Below are 27789 nucleotides of genomic sequence, written 5' to 3'. Positions count from 1 at the left end.
TCATAAGGCAGTTCTATTTCGTTTTTTAAGGAATCTCCACACTGTTCTCCATAGTGGCTGTACTAGTTTGCATTCCCACCAACAGTGTAAGAGGGTTCCCTTTTCTCCACACCCTCTCCAGCATTTATTATTTGTAGACTTTTGGATCGCAGCCATTCTGACTGGTGTGAAATGGTACCTCAAAAGGTTTTGATTTGCATTTCTCTGATAATGAGTGATGTTGAGCATCTTTTCATGTGTTTGTTAGCCATCTGTATGTCTTCTTTGGAGAAATGTCTATTTAGTTCTTTGGCCCATTTTTTGATTGGGTCATTTATTTTTCTGGAGTTGAGCTGTAGGAGTTGCTTGTATATTTTTGAGATTAGTTGTTTGTCAGTTGCTTCATTTGCTATTATTTTCTCCCATTCTGAAGGCTGTCTTTTCACCTTGCTAATAGTTTCCTTTGATGTGCAGAAGCTTTTAAGGTTAATTAGGTCCCATTTGTTTATTTTTGTGTATGGTGTTAGAAAGTGTTCTAGTTTCATTCTTTTACAAGTGGTTGACCAGATTTCCCAGCACCACTTGTTAAAGAGATTGTCTTTAATCCATTGTATATTCTTGCCTCCTTTGTCAAAGATAAGGTGTCCATATGTGCGTGGATTTATCTCTGGGCTTTCTGTTTTGTTCCATTGATCTATATTTCTGTCTTTGTGCCAGTACCATACTGTCTTGATAACTGTGGCTTTGTAGTAGAGCCTGAAGTCAGGTAGGTTGATTCCTCCAGTTCCATTCTTCTTTCTCAAGATTGCTTTGACTATTCGAGGAAACCAGAAGGGAAAGAGACATGTGTACCCCAATGTTCATCGCAGCACTGTTTATAATAGCCAGGGCATGGAAGCAACGTAGATGTCCATCAGCAGATGAATGGATAAGAAAGCTATGGTACATATACACAATGGAGTATTACTCAGCCCTTAAAAAGAATACATTTGAATCAGTTCTAATGAGGTGGATGAAACTGGAGCCTATTATACAGAGTGAAGTAAGCCAGAAGGAAAAACACCAATACAGTATACTAACGCATATATATGGAATTTAGAAAGATGGTAACAATAACCCTGTGTACGAGACAGCAAAAGAGACACTGATGTATAGAACAGTCTTATGGACTCTATGGGAGAGGGAGAGGGTGGGAAGATTTGGGAAAATGACATTGAAACATGTAAAATATCATGTATGAAACGAGATGCCAGTCCAGATTCGATGCACGATACTGGATGCTTGGGGCTAGAGCACTGGGACGACCCAGAGGGATGGTATGGGGAGGGAGGAGGGTTCAGGATGGGGAACACATGTATACCGGTGGTGGATTCATTTTGATATTTGGCAAAACTAATACAATTATGTAAAGTTTAAAAATAAAATTAAAAAAAAAAAAGAGAGATAAGTAACTGAGTGCCCATGGGCTAAGCCCAGCCCTGTTGACTCAGAAGGGGGTCTCTAAGGTCAAAATCAACTCACCAAGACAGAATAACCCGTTCCGTTTCTGCCTTTGCTTAGGTTCTCTAGAGGTGGTATTTATCAGAATGTGCCGTGCCTTTGACTCTCAGAACAATACCGTGTACTTCGATGGGAAATATGCTAGCCCCGATGTCTTCAAATCCTTAGGTAAGAAAACCTCTGGGTGCTTGGTCTTCAGATCAGGGCTAGGGGAAAAAATTGGAGTTGGGTGATAGCTCTTAAACAAAATGGAAATCGTGGGGTTTTTGGATATAAGAGTTAAAGGATGTCATATACTAATGCATACCTGTGTTAATAATACTTTCTGATTAATTACCATAGAAAATTTACACAGCTCAAATGCTTTGTGTCCATATGACATGTAAAGGTCTAGAGTTTGATTTTATCTATTTGGTCATCAAAGAAATGTATGTTATATATTCTTCCAGTTCCCTTCCAAATTTTAAGAACGAGGTTTGCAGGGATGTTATTCAGTAAACTGGAAGATATGATTTGCTACATAAAATCAAGCAAAGACCTGAAAGTCTGCCCTTCCATACCCCTCAAATAACAATGTTAATGAGATATCAGGGAAAGAAAGTATAGTTAAGTGAAACTGTGGCATATACCTTAGAAATAAATTATTTTAGATGTCTATAAATAAAGTGAGATAAAGTCACTAAGATTGGGATAGTATCCAAAATATGTTGTTAAATGATTTCAAAAACAATTAAATGGCATATATACTTGAGAATATATATTTGAGAGGTATATATACTTGAGAATAGCCCATTGACATTTAACTATATGCACATAATATGAAAATCTGAAAGAACAGACACCAAACTTAACCAGTTTTGGGGGGTGGATTTTTATTTTATGGGACTTTCTCATTCTATGTTTTCACTTCTATAATAATTATAATGGTTTTACTGCCATAAAGTGTCATTTGTTTTCATTTTTAAGCATGTTAACACTCTTGTTTGTTTTAAGGAAAACAAAAAATGAGTGAAATTAGCATCTCAGACTATGGCTGTTAGACTGTTGGTTAAGAGTGTGGGCTCTGAAGTTAGGCATCTAGCTTTGAATCTCAGGCTGTTACTTCCTACCTGTGAAATCTTGAGTACATTCCTTTTCTTCCCAAGTTTGTTTCCTCGCCTTTACAGTGGGGTAGTAACAATAATACTTTCTTCATAGGGCTGTTGTAGTATTGATAGAATGCTCAAAGAATCCTCTCAGAGCAGCACCTGACATAGTAATCACCTAATAAAAGTTTACTGCCAATGGTACTTCCCTGGCGATTCAGTCGTTAACACTCTGTGCTTCCTCTGCAGGGGATACTGATTAAATCCGTGGTCAGGGAACTAAGATCCCACATGCCATGTGGTGTGATCAATAAAAGGATACATGTATATATCTTAAATTACAATATTTTTTAAAGTTCCCTCTGTGAATGATGGTAGTAATGGTGATGGTAGCTAAACTGATTTTTTCTTTTAAGGTTTGAAAGTATTAAACTACAAGAAATGTTATTGGTATTCTCCCTGATCTTCAACTAGTAGATCTCTCTTCACTTTTTTCCATCTTTTTTTCCTAGGATAATAACTAAAATCCTAACCTGTCTTTAATTTTGGCAGGTTGTGAAGACTTTATTAGCTTTGTATTTGAATTTGGAAAGAGTTTATGTTCTATGCACCTGACTGAAGATGAAATTGCATTATTTTCTGCATTTGTCCTGATGTCAGCAGGTAAGATAACCAAATCTAATGGCTTTTCAATTGTCCAGGTAAAGAATTTTTACAAGTACACAACTTATAATGGCTATAGGATATTCAGGGGGATACCAAGAGAGACTGCCATCCTTGTTAAAATCTAATTTTCAGTTTTTCAGGTAACAATCCCTCTGCTACACACATTTATACATGTCCTATTTTAAGAAGACCTCATGCTATTCTGATAAACTCTTAAGAGATGAGAATTGAATAAAATCCTGTCTACAATTAACCTCTGATAACAAGAGAAACGCTGTGGTAGAGTAGGCTTGCCCTCCTTAACACCAATCTCCAAGATAACGTGGTGTTTAAAACCTTCTCCTTTTTCTTAAAGTCCATTTGGATGTCATCCACAAGTTTATCTAAATTTAATCTCTATTTTTAACCAGTACTGCCTCTTGGTGATAACTACTTTTGAAAATTTGCTATCTTCTTTTTGGACTTCTTAGTCATAAAGATTCTATCCTAAACTAACAACCTTAATTAATTTGGCATTCTCTTGACAAGTTTAGTTGCCTTGTAATTATAAGACAATTTTCATATTTTTTGTAATGGCTAGGTGAATTGATATGAGTATTTCATTCAGAAACGTAACTTTTAGAAAGTGTTGAGGGGCTGTGGTGGTTTCATTTGCACTTGTTTGAGCATGGTTTTAGATTTAAATGACTATCTTTTTGGAAGAGGAGGACCCTCCTTTCCTTCAGATGTCAGTAAAAATGGAAAGGCTTAGCACTCTGTTTTGTGTCATAGATTAGTTTTCTTCTTCTTTAGGAGCAAATTTTGAATGAGGGGTGAAGGTGGCCTAATAGTCCCTGACTCTGTATTGTGGTATAATAATCTATATCTAAGAGTCAGGAGGAATTGGGTTTTCTGACAGAATGTTAGAAGAATACTAAGGAGTCTGGTTTTTCACATTTAGATCGCTCATGGCTGCAGGAAAAGGTAAAAATTGAAAAGCTGCAACAGAAAATTCAGCTAGCTCTTCAACATGTCCTACAGAAGAATCACCGAGAAGATGGAATACTAACAAAGGTGAGAGCTAAAGGTTTCCAGTTGACACAGCTGGCTTATCCCTTGCCAATGATCACACCAATCATGTTTGTAAGTCATCCCACCAGACCCCAGAATTCTCAGTAAGCGACAAGCTACTGAAAAGAAAGAAGTATCTCCATTTCAAAAAATTCTCTTGTGCCAAAATTCAGGTTAAGTTCTATTGGAATAACGGAGCAATGATAGAATTTTTTTTCAACTATTAATCATTCTGAAACCACCCCCCGCCCTGTTCCATAAGAGATGGGCAGAAAGCAGAGTTAATGTCCCATACTGATATAAACTAGAGAACTTAGAATTTAAATCTTGGAATTTAGAAGAAGGAAGTGATGAAGGACTAAAGCATCCAGAGTAACCATCCATTTTAATTTTCATTCTATTTAATCAACAATAAATGGCTTTTGTATTTTCTTCATCAGTTTCTCATTACTACCCTGTATGCAAAACATAAGATTTCTTTTGTGCTTATTATCTTTCACAGTAAAGATATAATTAGGATGGCAATTTAAAATAGGTTAATATCCTTTGGTGCTGGTGCTAGCAGTATGTATGTAGTCTTAGAAAAATCAGCCCCGTTCTTTCTTGGATTATTTGTTTTATTGTTCCAGACCATGATTTGAAAGTTTTGGGATTTTCTTCCTGTTTACTTTCATTCTTTCCTCCTGATAGCTAGGCAAGGTCAGAAAGAAGTTGGGGGTTAATTGCAGTTTGTTTTTGATTTTGCATCTATTAAATGAGACACTGAGGGAGAATGGGAAATGGAAGAAGACCTCTTCTCCATCTTCTGGCCCCAATGCCAGGATACCATCCGGGTCTTTGATTATAGAGAGCACCTAACATAACACAGAGTCAAGACTGATGCTCTGGTGAATTGTTCTGAGTTGAATATTCTGTGCTGCACAGTGCTTTAGAGTTTAAAAAGCATTTGTGCAAGTCATGCTACTGTCCTCAGCAGGTAAACAGTCCATGCTGAGACTCCACCAGTCCTGTTAACCTTTTTTTTTTCCCCCAAATCAGGACCTTTTGCTCAGACCCAGAATTGCTTTGTTCTAGGCAGAGCTCTTTCTAGAGAAGAAACTTGTTGTCATTGGAGTGAGCCAGTATTCCTTTTGCATAAAATATGTAACAGATGGCTTTGCCTGTAGTAGCAGTGACTTTATCTACCCGTGGCTGCCCCTTTGCCCACTTCTCTGTTCTCTGTCACCACATCTCTTCCTTTTCCCCAGTGGTAAAAGGCAGGGTTCAGGATGACAGAGCAGAAAGCATGTTGGAATAGGAGGAGTAAGTAAGAGACTTGAGTTCTTTTGTTTATGAGCATCTTTTCGGGTTACAAATTATTGAAGACAATATTTGTCTTCAAAATCATATTTAACATATACCTGGTATTCTATATCATTTATTTTTACCATCCCTCTATTACTAGATGTTTAAGCTGTTTCAAGTGTGTTTCATCATTGTAAACAGTGTTGTGACGATCGTCCAGATTCCCTGATTTTTGATTCTGGCATCTCTTCTGTCCTGACCCCATGTCCTTTCTTCCACTTACAGTTAATATGCAAGGTGTCTACATTAAGAGCCTTATGTGGACGGCATACAGAAAAGCTCATGGCGTTTAAAGCAATATACCCAGACATTGTGCGACTTCATTTTCCTCCATTATACAAGGAGTTGTTCACTTCAGAATTTGAGCCAGCCATGCAGATTGATGGGTAAATGTATCACCTAAGCACTTCTAGAATGTCTGAAGTCCAAACAATGAAAAGCAAACAAACAAATCAATTAACCGAGACACTTTATATGGCCCTGCACAGACCTGGAGCGCCAACACGCTGCACATCCTTTGGTGATCGGGGTCAGGCAAAGGAGGGGAAACAATGAAAACAAATAAAAGTTGAACTTGTTTTTCTCATGCATATGATTTCCATTATGCCTACAGATATGGACCCTTTTTCTGTCTCGACTTCTTGATCGTTGACCTCTGTTTACAACAGAAGGCGGGTACTAAAGTTGGAAGATGTCCTTTTCTTGTAGCTCACTGCCCACAGACTTTCTACAGAATCACCCATCTGTCGGTAACCACAGAGGGTCCAGCACTAATCGGTGACTGGTGTGCATAGCGGAGGTTGCGGCATTACTTTGCACAACTTGCTCTTTGTCTCATGAAGGAAGTTTTTATTTTTTTCACCGATTATTGCCAGTCAGCAGGACGGCACGAAAAGGGTCCATGGCACTAGCAACAATAGCATTATAATATATTACAGGGTAAATGGGCATGAAGACTATATATAGCTAAAAAGAGATATTGTTTATATATTGTTTTAATTAATATAAAATGTAGTTACTGGAGTAGCTTTTCCTGTTGAATTGATAAGGCACTTTCATTTTGCACCTTTTTTCTTTAAATTAAATGCTAGCGTGTTCACTGTCGTGTCGCATGTGCACCAGAAACACAAGTTTAACTGAGAAGGCTTGGAAGGTACGTCGGGAGGTATTTATGCTGCTGTTTACACAATTATTTTTAAAAGACTGGCTGGTCATATCTAGAAATCATGCTGTTGGATTCATTTTTTTTTTTTTTTACACGTGAATTTGGAATTAGACACAGAACTCTCCCTAAATTGTCCTTTGCTTTTTGGATGAGTTTAAGGATAGATGTGTTTATGCTTCATACAAAGTTGAGTGATTGATTAGGGTGGATTTACGCCCTCGTGCATAGTATTTATCCAAAGCTTTTGAGCATGCCACCTCATGGAGCTTGGGGAGTGGGGGGTGCTCATTCCACACAGTTGAGTAGACTCAGTCTCAACTTGGAATTCTTAGGCTTTAAGAACAGATCAGTAACCAGAATATTTATCAGAATCTAGCTTTTAGTAGAAGAAGGACCCAAAGAGTTTGTCTGGAGCAAACGCACACTCCCCATGTGTGAAGACATGAAGCATTTACTTCGTGAATGTTTATGTTCTTGGTATCATCTAGGAACCCTGAGACTTTCAGAGTGAATGGTTTCTAGACTAACTGCCTCTCCATGGTGTCATTCTAGAACACTCTTCTCCATATGTCACAGTCAATGGACAGGAAGGCAAAGGAAACATACGATGTTGAACCAGTTTCTCTTATTTAAATGTTAACTATTGTTAAGTCTTTAAAGTGAAGTCGATGCAAGCTGCAAACATTTTCTTTTGTATTTATCTTCACTAGAAAACTGTGGACTGTAATTTATTTTATTAAATCTTTAGAAGACAGTTTGGCTTTTGGATTCAGGTGAGAAATATTGAGTTGTTTTTGTTTAATTTTGTGTATGTGTGTCTCTTTTGTTTTTTACATAATTCCCAGTAGGGGGGAAGGGGAAAGGAACAGTCTGATAAGACAAGTGTGCATATTCTAAAATAAGTGACCTTTGGGAATGTAGGCGTTTAGAAGATTTTAGTCACACTTGAAGTGGGATTCAAACCTCTGGCCTGACATCAAAGACCATGTCTATAGAAAAGAGAGAACATCTTCCCATAGTGTAAAGGTGAACATTTCCTAGCACCCTTTTACAGGGAAGAAAGGATCTCCTCTACCACCAGGGTTTCTTCCCCCGTCCTCCAATCTTCTGCAGGAATTCAACTCCTGCTGGGTCACCCAGAGCCCTCTACTCTGTTTTTAACTCCACTGACGTTCTGACTTGTTTCCTGAGGGACTTGGAAAAGGGGAAGGAACTATTCACACAGAAGTGTGTATGAAGCCTAAATAACATCTTTTTAAAAAAGTTTTTTTTAAAAAATACAGTAAGGGTATAAGCATGAGTAGAAGATGAGAATAGTATTTACTTAAATTTCTTACAAGCATATAAAACTTTATGTGACTTTATATAGAGAGGTAACTACCAGCATATAGTATTTATATTTGGGCAAGAAGGGTTAAATCAAATTTTTAATTTAAATAAATATAGTTCCTTGAAAAATCAATAGTATTTATACTCTGAATAGAGTACCAACTTTAGTTCAGTTATTTATTCATCCTTTTTTTTTCCCCCTGTTGTTTCTCCTGTTGGGAAGAAACAGTGTGTTTTGTTTGGGTTTGGGTTTGTTTTTGTTTCTTTGTCATTTTGATTCACTAAATTTGGGGATGATTTTGTTAAAGTCTATTAACTTCTTTTTAACCAAAGCTTTCTGAATATGACCAGCCTCAGGTGCTAGCGCATTAAAGAGCAACTAAACCTAATTCCAGTGTCCATTTGTGAAATGATGAGAGCTAATTGGACTTCTCTGAGGGTGAGAGAGAATACAATGTTGAACATAAATTTCTTTTCCCAGAAAGGATTTTGCATGTACCTAATGCAAAAAAAAAAAAAATGATGCTCTAATCTCAGTAAGTCACTCCATTGTGACGTTGCTTTTGGAGTAAACCAAGATACATTGACATGATGCTGCTACCAGGTCTTTGTGAAAGAAAACAGGGTGTGGACTTTAAGACGAAGTACATCGACAGTGTAGGAACAGAGTAGTAGAGGCGCGCTCGGTGAAATGAGGGAACAACTATTATACGGATCGAAGTTGGGATCTGAAGTTAAACAGTTTTTGTTGAAAAAATATGAAGTGCAGAGAAGGATGTGAAAAACTTTGTATTTTTATTTTCTTCCTTATTATAGAAATACCTGTGTGATGACACAAAATACTTGCTGATATAGAACAATTATTCTTAATCGTTCTTGTAATTAAAATTGCCTAAACTCAAATGTCCAATAGTCTTTTAAAGATTGGAATCACATCATTGTTATCCTGACTGCTGTGATGCCTCTTATACAATTTTTAAACGTCTGGTAAATAAGGCTTTTGCACAAAGCCTGAATACCTTGGGTTACAGTGGTGTCCAAATGGTTGCACTGTGTAGTGAAGAAACTGGCCTTGGTCACAATGAAATCAAAAGTGCAGATGAAAGTGCTTTTGGGGGCAGTTTGCAAATTGTGGTTAAAGCTATGGATTTTTTTTTTTTAAGTGTTCAGCATCCTAATTTGCTTTAAAGGTGTGGATTTTTTTTTAAGTCTTCAGCATCCTAATTCACCCTTTCTAACTTAAAGAAAACATTACTTAAGACACTGCTTCTAAGTTTGGTTGTTCTTTATAGTGTGGATATTCAGATCTCTGTGAGCGTATGGGGATGGGCTGAGGGTCAGGTGAGGAGGGAGTGTGTGTGTGCGTGTGTGTGTGTGCGCGCGTGCGTGTGGTTTTTGTATGTATGATGTGTATGTGTCGGACCGCTTCTAGGCTACTAAGTGTCAATGGAAAAGAAAATGTATTCAAAATACTTAAATCAAAACTAGAAGATGGAAAAAAAAAGATTTATTCTATACAAAGCCTTGTCTGGACCACTTTAGAGAGACTTCTATTTTTTTAACCCTTCTATAAATATTTGATGGCACTTGAAATATTCCTGCAATAAAATGTGATTTGTGTAAAGAAAAAAAAGATTTTGTAATGTGAAACAAAGAAAGAAAGTAATGTAATTTTCTAAAAAAAGAAATACAAACAAACAAACTTTGTATTATTTTCTTGATGGAATTTGTCTATCTGTCTTTGGAGAACTTTTTATTTCATTGAATGTGCCATAGTAGAAATACGTGTTTTTAGTTTTAGACTTAAGGAATAGCTGTTTGTGTTCCGACATTCCAAAATGCAAAACAGCCTAGTAGAATCTTTAATGAAAAGGTTTAAGTAGGAGGTAAGCTTCTCTCATTGTTGCTTTTTTGCACATGTTCTTCATTCCTCTCTAGTGCAATATGTACATAGAGCACTTCCAGGTGTACTTTGATCCCTCAGGGAAAATTACATATTTGTACAGTTTTTTTGGTTTTGTTTTTTGGTTTTTTTTTTTTTTTTTTGCCTTTTGTTTTTGGCTAAGGAATGTCGATTGAATCACTTGTTATTGTTGAGGGGCAGCCAGATAATAATCCTAAAGCCACTGTTTCCAACATTGATTGTTTAAATCATGTGTCCTTCCAATGCTATTATTTGAAGATAATAATAATAAAACATTATTTTCTGACAGTTCTTTGTGCTGATTGGTGGAAAAAAGAAAGGGTAAATAAGCACCTTACGATTGACTTACTGTGAATGACAATCCATCTTGATATCAATAATAGAAGCCCTATCATTTTGGAGTTCGGGTTATAAGAAACAAACAATGTGCTCAGGGATCTTCTAAAACTCTTAAAACAGGGTGGCCAGTACTACTGGGACAAAATTGTGTTTTGTATTGTTAATAATTATGATAATACTATCCCTCCAAGGCACAAGTGAACTGTGTAGAACTGCGTGTGTGTAAACCTCACTATTGTTCATTTTGTTTTGTTCAAAATGTATATGTTCTTCAGTCTTATGTGCTTAAAAACATTGAATAACTTCCAGAGCAGTATAAAGTGATGCCAGTATGTTCAAAAGATAAACTAATAGGTCATAATCAACCAAGAGCATCATTCAAAGTACAGTCCTGCGTACTTTACTCACCGTTTCTCTAATAATTAAAATATTCTTGATATATTTTATTTATATCATTATATATTAAAAGGTATTTCAAATTCTATATAGTATGGATAACAATTTTTAGAAGCAGTCATGAGATAAGAGCCCTGCCTGTCAGTGCAGTGAGAGAGGTAAAAGATGAAACCTTTTTTTTCTTTTCAAATACCAGCAAGTAACTCCTATTTTCACTGTGTTCTCCTCTAGAAACAAACAAACAAAAAAATTCCTTTGGGGGGGATTTTAACTGTCTTTTACTTCCACATTTGTAATCTGTTGAGTTAATATAAGAGCAAATGGCTATAAAGACAAACAAAACCCACCAATGTAACAGCAACATGAGCTAGCTTTTAGGGTAACATTTTATGTTTTTGAAACATTTTGAAAGTAATTATTTCAATATGCTACTTTCCATAACCTCAGTGAACCTCAGTGTAATTGTTCGCTTTGATTCTTCCACACCTAGAGTACATTTTTACAAGAAGATTTACGTATTTTCTTACCCCATGGAAAAGCAAAATTTAGGATAACTTTCCATGTTGTTTAGATAAAAAAGAAACCGTCACCTTGTTTTGATGATAAAGACTGTGAAAACTGGCATAAATCTCTCTCTCTCCATATACATATATATATATATGTATGTATATACACACATACATGTACACACACAGAAGTTATTGACATACATATTATACCATTTAGTTCTCGTTCTTACAAAGATATGACACAGCTGCTGCTGCTAAGTCGCTTCAGTCGTGTCCGACTCTGTGCGACCCCATAGACGGCAGCCCACCAGGCTCCCTCGTCCCTGGGATTATCCAGGCAAGAGTACTGGAGTGGGTTGCCATTTCCTTCTCCAATGCATGAAAGTGAAAAGTGAAAGTGAAGTCGCTCAGTCGTGTCAGACTCTTAGCGACCCCATGGACTGCAGCCTACCAGGCTCCTCTGCCCATGGGATTTTCCAGGCAAGAGTACTGGAGTGGGTTGCCATTGCCTTCTCCGTATGACACAGCAGAAGCCCATACAAACAACTTTATCCTATAGATCAGAGTATATGCCCGTAAATGCAGTTGCAACAGTAAATCATCTATTACAGTCTGTGATACACGTCTTCGTTGTATTCCCAAAACACTAGTATTATTATAGAGGTTCCACCAGATTTGATCAAAGAGACCTTCCTATTATTGTTTATTCTTAAGATAAGGCTGGCAAGCACTATCTTTACAAAGTAGTTGGTTTCACTTCTGGGTCTGTTTGCTTGTTTGTTTGTGTAAGTGAGCTCATTTTTGTCAGGCTCTCAGTACAGTTTTTAAAATAATCCGGAAGGCTGGCTTCATACTAAGGAGATATTGTAGATGGAGGGGATCTCCATGTTTAACCAGACCCTCAGAACTTAGAGCAATAAATACATTCAGTCATTTATTTATTTATAAATGAATGATAGAATATTCAGTCCAAATAGAAACAATGTCTTTTCAGCAATGCAACATAACGTGGAGGCTTGTGTTAAGAAGGTGAATATGAGAATTTTAAGGAGATGCCTAGAAAACCCATATTTACTGTTGACATTTAGTGTTTGCCACAACAAACTTCACACCTCTTTTTCTCTTTCCCTTCTAAGAACTGATGAAAGATAGCTTCCTATTAGCTTTGACATGCTGCGTGTGCCATTATGTTGTTCTCCAAGAGCAACTAAGTTCTTTGCAGTGTTCGTGTGTGATTCCTTTCTCCTCATTACTTCAACATGGATGAATAGTATTCCTATGAACTTGGTTATCATTGAACAGATTGCATATGTAAATGCAGATAGTTCTTGAGCAATATAGTGAATATGATTTCACACACACACACAAATCTGTATGTACTGTACACATCTTCCTGAATCTAAAACTCTCTTCTTAGCCACAATGGTTTGAAATCTCATATAAAACAGTGGTAAATTTTTAAACATTAGGACATTAGCTGGCTGCTTCTTTAAATGTACCTGTATTGTCTGCCTGCTCCTTTTGTGGAGATGTGTTTTTGTATTGGATGTTTGGGCCAATGGGAGGCTTCAAGCAACAACATATTTTCCCAGTTTAAATATATTTAACATACGACAAACCCCAGACAAGGCTTTTAATATGTATAAAGAACTGCAGTGTTAGGTGGTTTATTTGCAAACCGTTTTCAATGTTGTCCATTTTTATGGCACCTTTAACAATATTCTTGTTTCCAAAGTACAAAAAAAAAAAAATAGGTTAAATAATCTAGCCATAACTGAATGTCAAGCAATAAAACAAATGACTTTTGTGCATAGACTTAAAAAAATACAAATTTTAGACATCTGCATGTAAATGCAATCTCTTGTTTACTGCTTTCTTCAACTTGAGCAATTGATTCCTTATTTACTATTAACTTAAGAACTTGTAATGGCCTGTAAACATTTTCTCTCTTACTCTTCTTTCAAATTTACCTTCGTCCCTGCTTTTGAGTCATAATATTTAATGTTGTTCTGCACATCTCTATACAGTTAACTTTTTGGCTTTCATTCTGTATAGATAAGAAAATGTTATATTATAAACAGCCTACTCAGTGCAAATATTTATCTGTTTATCAAATCCACAATATGCTGTATAATACTGGTTTTACTATATAATCTATTTTAGACATAGCTGTTTAGAACTAGAGTGTGCTATTTTTGTGTTTTTCTGATGTGTGGTGCTAGATAAGTTACTTTTGTGAACAACAAAAAAAAACCCTTTTATTCCTAGACAATACCACCTTTGGGTCTTGTTAATTTCACTGAGTATAACTATATATTTGTATATATATACATATATATATATATCTACCTGTGCCCAACTGGCAGCTGTATCAGAGTGCTGGATTTGGGACATGCTTTTCTCTTTAAATACATAATATCATGATATAAATTATTCTAGAGTGTATTTAATTAGGATAAAATTACTTCCTTAGTATGGATATTTGACATCTATAGGGTGAATTTGTTTATAAATATGGATATATGAAAATGTATTAGCATTTACTTTGTGTTTGCTACTTGGCTTTATACCATATCTCCTAAGCTGAAAAATAATTTGCCAGGCCTTCAAGATCCTAAAGAAACACTCTAGTTTAATGGAGTATTATTTTTTCCTTACTAAGGCACCTTATTATTGGCACCTGACAGAGTTGTGTACTTAGCTCCTATAATAGATAATACACATTTATATAAAATATCCTTGTTGGCTTGATGGCAGAATAAACCTTTCCCCTCCTACCTGAGCCATGAGAAGTATAGAGACATCCGCTATCATGGCAGAACATGGGCCATAAAGCAGCTTTGACAAGGGATGTTCTGTGTTAACTTGACCTCAACCAGTTCCATGAACTGAGTGAAGGACCTTCATTTAAAAGTCATTTAATAATGAGCTTAGTTAATTCTTTCACCTGTTCTCCCAAGACCTATCGGCTTTCTTAAAAAAGAAAAATCCACGTATATCAAATATCTAACTAAGGATGTAGTTAACCTTATTAAATATTGATTAGAATTGTTCTGTAATATTACTGAATTTGTAAGATCTTTAGCAAAGATTTTTGAGCAATTTATAAATATAGAGCAAATGTTTCTGTTTACTGCACTTTTTGTAATTGAAGGTGATAAATTCTCAAGCCATGGCTATTGGCTTCCATGCACTGAATATTTACCCACAATTCTAGACATTTTCCATTTTTATGGAAGAGTTGCTGTTACCTTAATTATAAATGCAATCATGTGGTTAATGAGAGCTAATGCTTATAGTTAACCTTTTAAAGTGAATTGGCTACAGTTTAGGGAGAAATCTCTTTGAATACAAATTATTTCATTCCTTATTGCTTCGCTTAGAAAGGGATTGAAACTTTTTTTTTAGCACCATTTCATATCCTAAGGTTCCTAAGGATAGAGATAGTATCTCTTTGTGTCTGCACAGTGGCCAGCACATGTCAGCATTTGATAATTGTTAAATAACAACAAGTGTGCCCCAATTCCACCTTTTTTCCTGGGTTGTTTTGGTAAATTTATAAAGTATGCCAAGCCTTATGGTTAATACTTTCTTCTACAACCAAGTTTTAAAGCCACATTTTCAAAGACCACATGAAATGCTGATTCTAATTGTGTGTAGGTCTTGAGGATTAAGCACACAAATTTCACAAAACTCTGTGAGTAACAAACTCAGCCTTCTGTAAATATACATGCAAGTTCGGAAACAGTAATACTGTACCTATAAATATGCGCTGTCTGTTTTGTGTACAGTATGTAAAAACTCCTTTTCTGCCACACTAAAAATGCAAGCCATTTATGGGAATCCTAAAAAATAGTATCGTACTAAAACTTTGCTAATGATCTTTATTAGAGGATCATCCAACTTTTCACTGACATTGGGTTTTCTTTTCAATTCACTCTTACAGTAGTCTGCTTATTTCCAGCCGTTTGTTATTTTATTGAGTCCTCAATTTAAAAAAAAATATTTTGATTCATTTTGTAAATACAAGCTGTAAAAAAGAGAGATTTAATGTTGTCTTTTAAATACTCCGATTTTCATTCTAATATGAATGTTGTTATATTGTACTTAGAAACTGTACCTTTAATATTACATTACCTTTATTAAAAGTGCATTGAACACATCAATTTTAGATGTGCTTTATGTACTGTTATCCTATAATAAAATTTCAGCTTCTAATGGAACACTTGCCTCATTTTTCTTTCTTTTACTTGGTTCTTGAATTGCATGTACAGTTTTCTACCTTGTCTCCATAGAATGGAGTAGGACAACCTTGCTACTCAAAGTGGGTCCATAGACCTGTGGCAGTGGCATCACTCATGACCTTGACCTTGTCAGAAATGCAAAAACCTAGGCACCATCCCAGACCTACTAAAACAGGATGTGCATTTTCACAAAATCCCCAGGTGATTGGTTTGCATATTAACGTTTGAGAAGCACTGGTCTATAAGGTAGTACTTTAAAAAATATAATTTCTCTCTATTTTGCAGGGAACAAAACATATACAAGGATCGAGCTACCCTTTGATCAGAAAAGGCAAAGAAGGAAATTTCAACTTGTGAGGAAACATCTATTGATTGATAGTAGCTGCCAGAATTGCAGAAATGAGGATTCTCAAAGGAGTGCCATGACTGATCGGTGATATCTACCCTGAATGTAGGAGGGGAGAAAACCTGAACTCACACCACACTTTGTCATCTTTGCTTTAGAAATCATTAAAGGAGAATGTCAAAATGATGCCAAAGGCTTTAAAGATGCAAAAGACTTTTTAAAAATCTGACTTCACCTGGGCTATCATTGTACCATCCCAGCCTGGCCCCTTCTCTTGAGTAGATCAGACAGGAGTAAACCAATAGAGTTAACTTCAGCTAAATATCACATGATTTTAATGATGCAAAGCCTCATCATAAATTATTTTCAAAGTAATCTCAAGGACATTGACATTATAAAATATTTGGAAGTCAGACTGAAGTCAGACTAAACGCAACTGAGTTGGGCTTTTCCTCCACCCACATTCCTAAGCGTCTCTTGCACTTAGTAAAATAAATATTTGAAATGATCCCCAAAGTCATTGCATATAACAAACATCATGAATCACACTGATGGATCCCCAGTTTGTCTGGAGGCAAACCTAAACATCCAAGAGTGGCAGAAGCCTCTTGCTAGATTAACAGCCACTTTATCCTTTTCCTGTACCATCAGTTGTGAGCTTGTTTTCTTAATGTCATTTATCTATGATTAAGGAGCTAACAAAAGTCTTTGTGTGTTTACTATGATTCTGGATTTTTTTCTCCTTTAGAGGGGAAATATTGACTCTAGTAAGATATAGTCATGTCTCAGTAATCCATTTGTTATTTATCTGCCTGATAGATTTCTCAAACAATATTTAAAATTCCAGAATGATTTATTTGTAGGGGAGAAGATGCTTCAACTGTGACTTGTTCTTTGCTTACAGAACAAAAATTAATTTTAGCCTCCCTCACAGTTAATTACAATAGTCACCCCCTAACAAGTCTCACATCTATCTTCTACCATTCTTTCTTTACTGTTTCCATAAAATACACATTGTATTCTAAAGACAGATACTTATTTAGTTATCCTACTTGGAATTATTTCTGCTATCATTACTTTCTCTCTGTGGGATAGTTAGGGGCTACCTATAAATAACTAGCATTCATGGAGTGAATGTGGAGGGGGAAAAAAAACTGCTGAGAAATTGGTGCAACCACTGTGGAAAACAGTATGGGGGTTGAAAAAAAAAAAAAAACTAAAAATGGAAAAACAGTTTCCATGTGATTCAGCAATCTCACTCTTGGGCAAATATCCAGAGGAAACTCTAATTTAAAAAGATAGCAGCACTATTTACAATAGCCAAGACTTGGAAGCAACCTAAATTTCTCTTCTTTGTCAGAGGAATGGATAAGGATGATGTGGTACATACATACAGTGGACTCAGCCATTAAAAAAAAGAGAATGAAAGAATGCCATTTGGAGCAACATGGATGAACCTAGAGATTACTGTATTAAGTGAAATAAGTCAGAGAAAAACAGATACCATATGTAACGCTTAAATGATGAATCTAAAATATACAAATGACCTTATTTACAAAATGTAGACAGGCTCACAGTCATAGAGAACGAACTTATGGTTACCAAAAAGGAAAGGGGATAGGGAGGAATAAATTAGGAGTTTAGGATTAGCAGTTAAAAACTATTAATGTGTATCAATAAATAAACAGCAGGGTACTATGGAATAGAACAGAGAAATATATTCAAAATCCTGTGATAACCTAGAAAGTAACACAACATTTTAAATCAACTATACTTCAAATTTTAAAAATTAAAAGAAAAAAAAGATTGGTATTCAAATGAACAGTTAATTCGGGGTCTTATTTTAGCCCAGAGACCATCTTATACAGAATCCAATAAAATATACTTCAAAACTATTATATTCTGAATAGAAAATTTTGAATACTTAAGTCATTCTGTTCTGACAGCATAGCTAGCATTTCTCTGGCTTTTCGGGAGTAATGATAATTCCTCCTCACTTGAAGTATCATTTATTGCTGAAAAGCCTAATTAGAACAAACTACTATTGGCAACAATATTTCTCCCATTAGTTTCTGAATCAATTACTAGATTGAAACGTCTTTGCTAGGGGGCTATTTCTGGATTCTCACTTTGAAAATACCTTATGGATGATTGTAAATTCAAGAAATTCCCTGAGTGAAGTAGTTACCAGCTTCACTTCATGGCCAAGTTCATCTCAGATAAAGCAAAAAAGGAAGCTTGTTAGCTGAGGGGTAGGAAAATAACGTGGTACTGATTTAAAAAAAAAAAACAGATGATCTTGCACATTTCTCTATCTTGATTTGGTTGACGAGAAGAAATACACATAACAAGTCTGATAACTTCACTTAGCCAGGTACTTGCATGTGCAATCAAAGTTCTTTTTGAAATTGTGGTCCACTGAACCATTTTATAAACTCAAAATGAGTAACTACTCTTGTAAATTCTTTCAAAATGAAATTGGCTTCTTGTACAACTTACGAGTTTATTTCTCAGTTTAGCAAAAATGAAATAAAATCTTTCTTCTGCTTGAATATCCACAGAATAAAATGGAACAATCACTTTGAAAAATATTTGGCAGTGTTTTTAAAAAGTCAAACACAAATTTACCATACAATCCAACAATTCTATTCCTATGTATCTGCCCAAGGGAAATGAAAACACAAATTTCACACAAAGACTTGTATACAATCGTTCATACCAAGATAACTCATAATAGCCAGAAAGTGGGAACCATCTAACATTCACTGTGTCGACAGGATAAACAAAATGGGTATATACATAAATGTGCTACCATTTAGCAACAAAACAATTACTAATACTTGCTACAACATGGATGATCTTCAAAAATGGATGATCTACTAGGAGAAAAGAATCCAGATGCAAAAGACTATATACTGTATAATTCTGTTTATCTGAAGCATCCAGAAAAGGCAACTCTGTCGAATTATGAAGCTGCTTAGTGTTTGGCCAGAGATAGAGGTGGGAAGTGGAGAAGGCAATGGCACCCCACTCCAGTACTCTTGCCTGGAAAATCCCATGGATGGAGGGCCTGCTGGGCTGTAGTCCATGGGGTCGCTAAGAGTCAGACACGACTGAGCGACTTCACTTTCACTTTTCACTTTCATGCATTGGAGAAGGAAATGGCAACCCATTCCAGTGTTCTTGCCTGGAGAATCCCAGGGACGGGGGAGCCTTGTGGGCTGCCCTCTATGGGGTCGCACAGAGTCAGACACGACTGAAGCGACTTAGCAGCAGTAGCAGCAGCAGAGGTGGGAAGAGAGAGCACACAGGATTTCTCAGGGCTCCTTAACTGAAAAGGAGCACACAGGATTTCTCAGGGTGATGGAGATGTTCTAAAACTTGGTAGTGTTGATAGCTGCATAGCTGTGAACTTAACTAAAAATCAGTGAATAACTGAAGTAAATTTTATGGAACATGGATTACACCTCAATTAAAAACTGTTTCTCACACACACACACACACACACCGTGTTTTCCCTATAACTCAAAGAATAAGTCCAAAGTTCTAAATTCTTTAGCATGCCTTAAAAACCCTCTTAGGCCCCTCCCTTTTCCCTGGTCTAAGGGCCTTCACCTTGCCCAACACAGTGATACAGTAGCTGTTCTCCCCATAGCATGCACACTGTTTCATATTTCTGTGCTCTTCACACCCCCAAAACCACAGCCCCTTTATCCAGTGAACTCCTAGTAGTCCTTCAGTTCAGTTCAGTTCAGTCGCTCAGTCATGTCCGACTCTGCGACCCCATGAATCCCAGCACACAAGGCCTCCCTGTCCATCACCAACTCCCAGAGTTCACTCAGACTCACGTCCATCGAGTCAGTGATGCCATCCAGCCATCTCATCCTCTGTCGTCCCCTTCTCCTCCTGCCCCCAATCCCTCCCAGCATCAGAGTCTTTTCCAATGAGTCAACTCTTCACATGAGGTGGCCAAAGTACTGGAGTTTCAGCTTTAGCATCATTCCTTCAAAAGAAATCCTAGGGCTGATCTCCAGAATGGACTGGTTGGATCTCCTTGCAGTCTAAGGGACTCTCAAGCATCTTCTCCAACACCACAGTTCAAAAGCATCAATTCTTTGGCACTCAGCTTTCTTCACAGTCCAACTCACATCCATACATGACCACTGGAAAAACCATAGCCTTGACTAGACGGACCTTTGTTGGCAAAGTAATGTCTCTGCTTTTGAATATGCTGTCTAGGTTGGTCATAACTTTTCTTCCAAAGAGTGTCTTTTAATTACATGGCTGCAGTCACCATCTGCAGTAATTTTGGAGCCCCCAAAAATAAAATCTGACACTGTTTCTGCTGTTTCCCCATCTATTTTCCATGAAGTGATGAGACCAGATGCCATGATCTTGGTTTTTTGAATGTTGAGTTTTAAGCCAGTTTTTTCATTCTCCTCTTTCACTTTGATAAAGAGGCTCTTTAGTTCCTCTTTGCTCTCTGCCATAACAGTGGTGTCATCTGCATATCTGAGGTTATTGATATTTCTCCTGGCAATCTTGATTCCAGCTTGTGTTTCTTCCAGTCCAGCGTTTCTCATGATGTACTTTGCATATAAGTTAAATAAGCAGGGTGAGAATATACAGCCTTGACATACTCCTTTTCCTATTTGGAACCAGTCTGTTGTTCCATGTCCAGTTCTAAGTTGCTTCCTGACCTGCATACAAATTTCTCAAGAGGTAGTCCTTCAAGACCCAGATAAATGAAACTTCTTCTCTGAAGTAGTCTCTAAATTGTCTCAGTCAGAATGAGTTCCCTCCTCATTGGGTTCCCATAGTATCTGTAATGTTAAACACAACATGAGAGCTGTGAGTTTCAATTTTATTTAAGGACTTACTGAAGAGTATAATCCAAGAGACTGCCTCTTAGCTCTAAGGAACCAAAGAGGTAAGGGGACAGGTCAGTATACATGTGATATTCTGGAAGGGAGATGTAACCAAGCAAACCTTCTTGGTAAAAGGTTACTGCTAGTCAAGAGAAATAGCTTAATGGTTGTAATGCTTTTCTAAGTATAGGAAAATGCATTTAATCCTCTCAAAAAACTACTGAATAGGTGCTCCACGCTTACACACACGTGCTCACAATATCTCTTTTATTGATGAGTCAGTTAAGACACTTGAGTAAAGTCACAATAAAGTCTGGGTATTTCCAGTACTGTACTTGTCACCTGTCCTTCCAATTTACCATACCCTCAAGGTGGAGGACTTTCTAGGACAACATGCAGCCCGGAGAAGGAAATGGCAACCCACTCCAGTATTCTTGCCTGGAGAATCCCAGGGACAGAGGAGCCTGGTGGGCTGCCGTCTATGGGGTCGCACAGAGTTGGACAGGACTGAAGCGACTTAGCAGCGGCAGCCCCTCAAGCGAGTATCCAGCAAATCCTCTCTCAGCTTCCAGGGCAGACTGCCAGGAGTCTGGGGACCCGGAGAGGGTCCCGCCCACTGCGTCATTGCTGACGCCATCACGCAGGGTCGAGGCGGCGCCACCGCCTCCTTTAAATAAGGCCTTCCTAGGTCGCGCACGCACGAGAGAAAGGAGACGGTTGGGGAGTGTGTTTTTGTTCCGTGGGGGTCGCGGTCTGGGCCAGAGCCGCCGCGGACCACGAGGTGGGCGGCAAGGCAGCTTCGTGACGGAGACGCGGTGGGGAGGGCGCGCTCGTGAGAGTCGGGAGGCGGGAACATGGCGGCCGTGCCGGGACCCTGCACACAGCTGATGCTAGCGCAGACCTGTTCTCCGGCTTTGCTGGCAGATTTCTTACCTCCCTGGAACCTTGTTTCTCCTTTAGTTCCCTTTCCCTCAGCCTTCTTTGTGTCTTCCTCGGCTCTCTTGCCCCAGCCCCTCTCTGGGCAAAAGTGTGGAAGGTGGGTTCAGTAGGAACAGGTGAGGCCCGTCCGTTACTGAGAGACTAGCATTTGACTGCGTTGCTCACAAACTCTTATCTGTACGCACAGGGTGACAGGAGATGCACTGAACTTGGAATGTTGATGTTCAGACCAGATTTGTAGTGCTAGTGATTCCTCTTCTTGATCCCGTTAAATGCCACTTAAGTTATCTAGACCTCAGTCTTCGCAAAAGGGAGGTTCTCTTTGAAAGATTCTTGATATCCAGAGCTTCTGCCCTTCATCGCTCGCCAGAATTTGCCCCATAATTATCTTTGGGAAGGTGGAAGCATGATTTATTTTGGCAGTAAGGGAGTTGGGGCAGAGGGCTGAGTCAAGACATACATCCCGTGCCCTAATGGGATTTAATATGTGAACAATGAGAATGCCAATCTGTTTCCATCTTTATTTTCGCGAAGTTCCTGGAATAAGTTAAATGGAGAAGGACTGATCCTGTGTCAGCTTCGCGGTTCTTCCTCAAAGACCTTGGAAATATTCATCTGTCTGCTCTTTTTTTTTTTTTTAAGTGTCTGTGTCGGGTGAGGGTAGGTGTTAGGAACAGGTTCTTGCCTCATCTGAGTTAACAGTATCTGGCCCGCCAATCACCTGATTTTGTTCTTGATCTTTGGTTTTTCCTCAGTTGAGTGCAAATTCTGGAGAAATCCTCTTCCTTTAAGAGCCTGCACTGCCAGGCAGCAGAATTGTGAACTAGAGTGAAGGAGAAATCTAGGAATATGACTTCCATGATGGCCATGGGTGAACCAAGGTTGAACTGGTGAGTTACATCTGTTTGTAATTCCCTAAAGTGGATTGAGGGGCTTTCCAGGTGGCTCCGCTGTAAAGAATTCACCTACCAATTCAGGAGACACAGGTGCAGTCCCTGGGTCAGGAAGATTCCCTGGAGAAGGAAATGGCAACCTGCTCCAGTATTCTTACCTGGAAAATTCCAGGGACAGAGGAGATTGGCAGGCTGCAGTCCATGGCGGTCTTTAAGAGTCGGACACAACTGAGGGACTGACTAGGCACCTACGCAACAAAGATTGAGTGGGTCTGGTGACTAGGTTAGGAAAGGAGGGTATCTGGCCTGAAGAGATCTGGAGGAAACAAGAGGACAAATTCAATGGCTTAAGAGTTCACGATTCTCGTCTACACCTACTGAGCAGTTTTGAGTTATCTTTGACTGTACTTCCTCTCCCAAAGCACGTAGATTGTTTCTATATATAAGTCCATCTTGTATTTATTGTTGGTCTTAGTGAAGGAGAAATACTGGAATATTCTTGTATTCAAGAACCTAGCCCATATCTGTACAAGTAATAGAACTTCTTTAAGAACTGACAAGCTTTTTTTTATATTGGACTCTATATCAAGTGATAATGTAGATGCATAGACTATTTTAGAAGTGTATGAGACCATCCCAAATAAAGGACTCTAGAAATCTAATGTATGTGCTGCTTTAGGTCAATTTGACACACATTAACTGAGCATCTGTACTAGTGAAGGAGTTTGCTAGCAGAGGAGAATATAAGAGATAACAAAGTTAGCTAAGATAGCACCTGACTCAAAGATTCAATCAGTATGTATTCTAGTATAATGTAGATGATGATATTGTGTATAATGATGTAATATAATTCATATTGCTTCACTGGCAATCATATTACAATATAGAAATGTCATTGAAGTAACATGCTATACACCTTCAATTTACAAAATGTAACATGTCAAATTTATCAAATAAAATCAGTATGTGCTTAATAAGTACTTGCTTACTGCAAACAGTGCTCCCTTCCTCCAAGGAGCTCACAATCCCTGGGGCCTGTGACTTTGTTTTGTATGTTATGCAAAAATTTTAGAATTTAATGAGATGTCACAAATACAGTACCATAGCAAGTAATAAGAAACTACCCTGGTGTATACCAAATAAGATTTTTTAATTTTGTTGTTTGTATGTTAATCATTGTTTTTTAGATAAACACCTTTAAAAATAGAAATGAATATGGTACAAATATGCTAGAATTTCCCATTTTAGGAATGGCCAGCTGCAGGTGCTATTTGATTAGATTGTTCTGTTGTAAGTTCCTAGAGATATGCTCGTTTATGTTTCTTGCTATAAAATATGTTCAAATGCAACACAGATGCTCTTCTATACCGTTGACATGGTGAAACCAAGTGTGGTTCAGGGCCTTTGCATTGCCTTTGCATTGCATTATAGACCTTGGAACTGTCCTTTTCTATAGAATCCTACTAATTTTTGGCATCCCTAGATTAATGGGTCTCAGTGTATTTAATTTTTAAATTGTTTCCTTCAACCAGCATTTATTTGATGCTTACTAGATGGAAAGCCTTGACAACAGTATGTTAGTCTGTAAGTTAATTACAATATGGAAAATCATATATGACCTTACAGGTGGTTTTAGTAGAGGCACACTATTGATCACATTTGCCAAATAAACAAAAATAGTTGGATAATCAGTCTTTGTAGTGTTTTTTGGCCGAGCACAATAGTGAATGAGACAAAAATAAGTTGAGAAGCATTTTCTTTGAGCAATCAAACAGCTTAATGTTATGCCACAGAGCCTAAGATGAGTACTAAAAGAAAAAACAAAGCTGATTATTGAAATTGGAGAATTTCAAAATGGGCCTAGCTTAAAAACTGTACAAGAAATAAAACATCTAAACTCATACATCTGGTTCAGTTCAGTTCAGTCGCTCAGTCATGTCCGACTCTTTGCGACCCCACGAATCACAGCACGCCAGGCCTCCCTGTCCATCACCAACTCCCGGAGTTCACTCAAACTCATGTCCATCGAGTCGGTGATGCCATCCAGCCATCTCATCCTCTGTCGTCCCCTTCTCCTCCTGCCCCCAATCCCTCCCAAGCATCAGGGTCTTTCCAGTGAGTCAACTCTTTGCATGAGGTGGCCAACGTATTGAAGTTTCAGCCTCAGCATCAGTCCTTCCAATGAACACCCAGGACTGATCTCCTTTAGCATGAACTGGTTGGATCTCCTTGCAATCCAAGGGACTCGCAAGAGTCTTCTCCAACACCACAGTTCAAAAGCATCAATTCTTCAGCGCTCAGCTTTCTTCACAGTCCAACTCTCACATCCATACATGACCACTGGAAAAACCATAGCCTTGACTAGACGGACCTTGGTTGGCAAAGTAATGTCTCTGCTTTTGAATATGCTATCTAGGTTGGTCATAACTTTCCTTCCAAGGAGTAAGCTTCTTTTAATTTCATGGCTGCATGAAGTTAAAATATTAAGAGGTGATTTTCTGGGAAAGGAGAGGTCAGGGACATGTAGTTTTAAATTGCAGTTGTAATTGCTTGTTAATCTAGCCTGATATTTCAGTTGTCAAATCCAAGTAAATTACTTTGTTTTTCAGGGATGTTTCACCAAAAAATGGTCTTAAGACGTTTTTTTCTCGAGAAAATTATAAAGATCAGTCCATGGCTCCAAGTTTAAAAGAACTGTGTATTTTATCTAGCAGGTAATATGCTTATTTATTTGGTTATTTATATCCATATTTGATATTTTTCTGATACTTGAAGTTTTATATCTGTCTATATCCACTATGAAACATTTGAATTATAGGAATGTAAAAATTAGAAAATAGAAGAACTTAGTATCCTCAAAAGACCACTCTTTGGTGTACATATGTAACATCTTTTAAGACCTTTCTCTACACGTGAACAGATGCATATTAAAATGGGGAGAGTTCCCTGGATATCCAGTGATTAGGATTCCATGCTTTTGCTGCTGAGGGCCTGGGTTCAATCCCTTGTCAGGGAACAAGCCATGCAGTATGTGGCCCAAAAAAGAGGGGGAGTGGGGGTGGAAATCACACTATAAATACTATAAACACTATAAAACTTTTGCAATTTGTTTTTTTCATTTAACATAATACTTCAGGTATTTTGTGCCCCTATATTACCTCAGTCTTCTTATGGCTACATATTACTTTACAGAGATACTTTTAATTCTTTTAGTTAGTTTTACATTGTAAAATGTTTGTGCAGTTTTAAACAGTAACATTTATAAATTTCTTGTAATTATTTCTATAAGATAAATTTATAGAAATTGAATTATTTGGGCGGATACTATAAACATTTTGTATTTTAATAGATACCACCAAATTGCCATAGATGTCATACGTCCAAATTTCTGGTATGAAAATGTGTATTGTGACAATAATAATTTCCCCTTCTCACTGCTTACCTGCCTATAACAGCTCTTCTTTCCTTTGTGATTGGCTGCTTCTACTCTATTGTGGATGAATCTTAAAGTTGAGTCATGAAGTTTACTAGAAAGAAGTGATAATATGCCAGATGAAGAATTGGGGAGCTCCCTTAGGAGAGCTCAATGTCTACTTTCATCTTTCTCCACTCCTTTTGCAATGGAGGAAACATATTTCCACTCTCTGCATGGAATGGGACCCCATCTTTTCTACTTTTTCAATATCCTGTCAATTAGCATCCCCTGTTACTCCCACTTCTCTCTCTTGTTTTTGGGTGGGGGATACTTTGGTCAAGTGGTGCAAACTTGCAGGATCTTAGTTCTTCAACCAGGGATCAAACCAATGCCCCCTACAGTGGAAGCTCAGTCCTAACCACTAGACCATCAGGTCTTTGTTCCCTCTTTCTTCTCTCTTGATCAGTATTTAAGCATGCACAAGTTTGTCCTGTCTCAATCCCTGAATTTCAGGTTCCCTCCTAGTTAGTTTGTTACCTCTTCTCTCATTTGTACTTAGACTTCTTTGTACTTGTATATGCTTGCTGGGAGGACATGAGGGACAAAAAAGCTGTAAGACCTACAGAAAACAGTTAACAAGATAGCATTACCAAAAATTACTTTAAATGGATTAAATGCTTCAGCCAAAAGACAGATTTGGAGCATCTATTTGAGAAACAGAATGGGGCGGGGGTGGCGGGGAGAACACCTTCCCTTTACTGCACATCCCATTGCACTTGCTTTCACTAAACATCTCACTACGATCTGTCTCCTACCCTCACTAGGCTGTTAAAACTACTCCTCTAAAGATAATGAGCTATTTTCTATGGAGATATCTCACTCTCTAATTTTCCTTCTAGTTTTCTGGTGACTGTGGTATTTCTTAGTGGGATCAATTCATTACTACCACTGATGTTCGTTTAGGCTGTTTTCATTCCTTTACTATTACAAACAGCATCCTTTTTATATACATGCTGCTATAAGGATAAGTTCCTATGAAAGGAAGAGGCGTGTGTGATTTTAATTTTTATAGATATTGCCAGATTGCCATTAAAAACATTAAACAAGTCCTTTTTTGATTCCATCAGATAAATAGATAAGTTCAAATAAAGGCAAGCAGAAATTGTATTAATAAGACATTTTCAGAATTGCGTTAAAGAGGCAGTTTCAGGAGCAACATTTCTTGCCAAAGTGCAAGAAATTATTGTCTTTGCAAGTGTCAACTACAAAAGGTTAAGACTGTAAATTCCTTATCAGTGTGCATCTATGAATATTTTTCAGAAGCTATTTCTGTTATCCAACTTGTACCACTTCTTGGAGATAACTAACTTCTTAAAACTTATTACCAGTTAAACAATTGCCTTTGTTTATTTGAATCTAAGAATGCCTACCAATACTCATGTCCTGAGATTTAGTGCACATATATCTTTACTCATAAAAAAAAACTCACTTTTATTAATTTTTATCTCAGCCTCATCTTTCGAGACTAAAAATTTCCAGTACTAGTCTTATTCATTCTGCTTCTTAAATATTTTATGATTCTTTGTCAATCTGGTTCTGTTCAGCATATCCCAAGTGTGGGTTATAGTCTGAAATATGTAAAGGAGAGGACATATTACTGGAAGCTGAGTACACTTAACTCCTAAAATCTTTTTTTCTTATAGTAAGAATGAATTTTCAGACTATATTTAATTACCAGTTTTCTTGATGGAAAAAAACTAGAAAGAATGTAAATTTATTAGTCCTAATTTTGCAATTT

At 37.4% G+C, this 27789-nt stretch overlaps 2 protein-coding genes across 5 annotated transcripts in view; both read left to right on the top strand.

Moving 5' to 3' along the window:
* Window positions 1-16072, top strand: part of RORA (RAR-related orphan receptor A) — a 111051-nt gene extending 94979 nt beyond the window's left edge. Inside the window, exons 7-11 of one of the 2 annotated variants that reach the window (XR_825345.1) lie at window positions 1540-1647; window positions 3117-3227; window positions 4171-4283; window positions 5850-7562; window positions 15816-16072. Coding sequence is in view for 1 of the 2 variants with exons in the window: in XM_010840780.1 (XP_010839082.1) it covers window positions 1540-1647; window positions 3117-3227; window positions 4171-4283; window positions 5850-6014 (497 nt within the window). In the remaining variant the exon portion in view is untranslated. Of the gene's footprint in view, window positions 1-1539; window positions 1648-3116; window positions 3228-4170; window positions 4284-5849; window positions 8639-15815 lie in introns of those variants that run through there. The other variant, XM_010840780.1, reaches the window with a different exon arrangement.
* A 4510-nt stretch (window positions 16073-20582) lies between these two features.
* The window catches only part of ICE2 (interactor of little elongation complex ELL subunit 2), a 66303-nt gene continuing 59096 nt past the window's right edge, over window positions 20583-27789 (top strand). Inside the window, exons 1-3 of one of the 3 annotated variants that reach the window (XM_010840776.1) lie at window positions 20583-21525; window positions 22439-22573; window positions 25186-25290. In XM_010840776.1, the coding sequence (XP_010839078.1) occupies window positions 22533-22573; window positions 25186-25290 (146 nt within the window). In that variant the 5' untranslated portion in view covers window positions 20583-21525; window positions 22439-22532. Of the gene's footprint in view, window positions 21526-22438; window positions 22574-25185; window positions 25291-27789 lie in introns of those variants that run through there. The other 2 variants (XM_010840777.1, XM_010840778.1) reach the window with 2 other exon arrangements.

Source organism: Bison bison, unplaced genomic scaffold (assembly GCF_000754665.1).
Source record: "Bison bison bison isolate TAMUID 2011002044 unplaced genomic scaffold, Bison_UMD1.0 scf7180017864146, whole genome shotgun sequence".
NCBI lineage: Eukaryota > Metazoa > Chordata > Mammalia > Artiodactyla > Bovidae > Bison > Bison bison.
The sequence above is the reverse complement of the archived record's forward strand: the minus strand, read 5'-3'. Positions and strand labels throughout refer to the sequence as shown.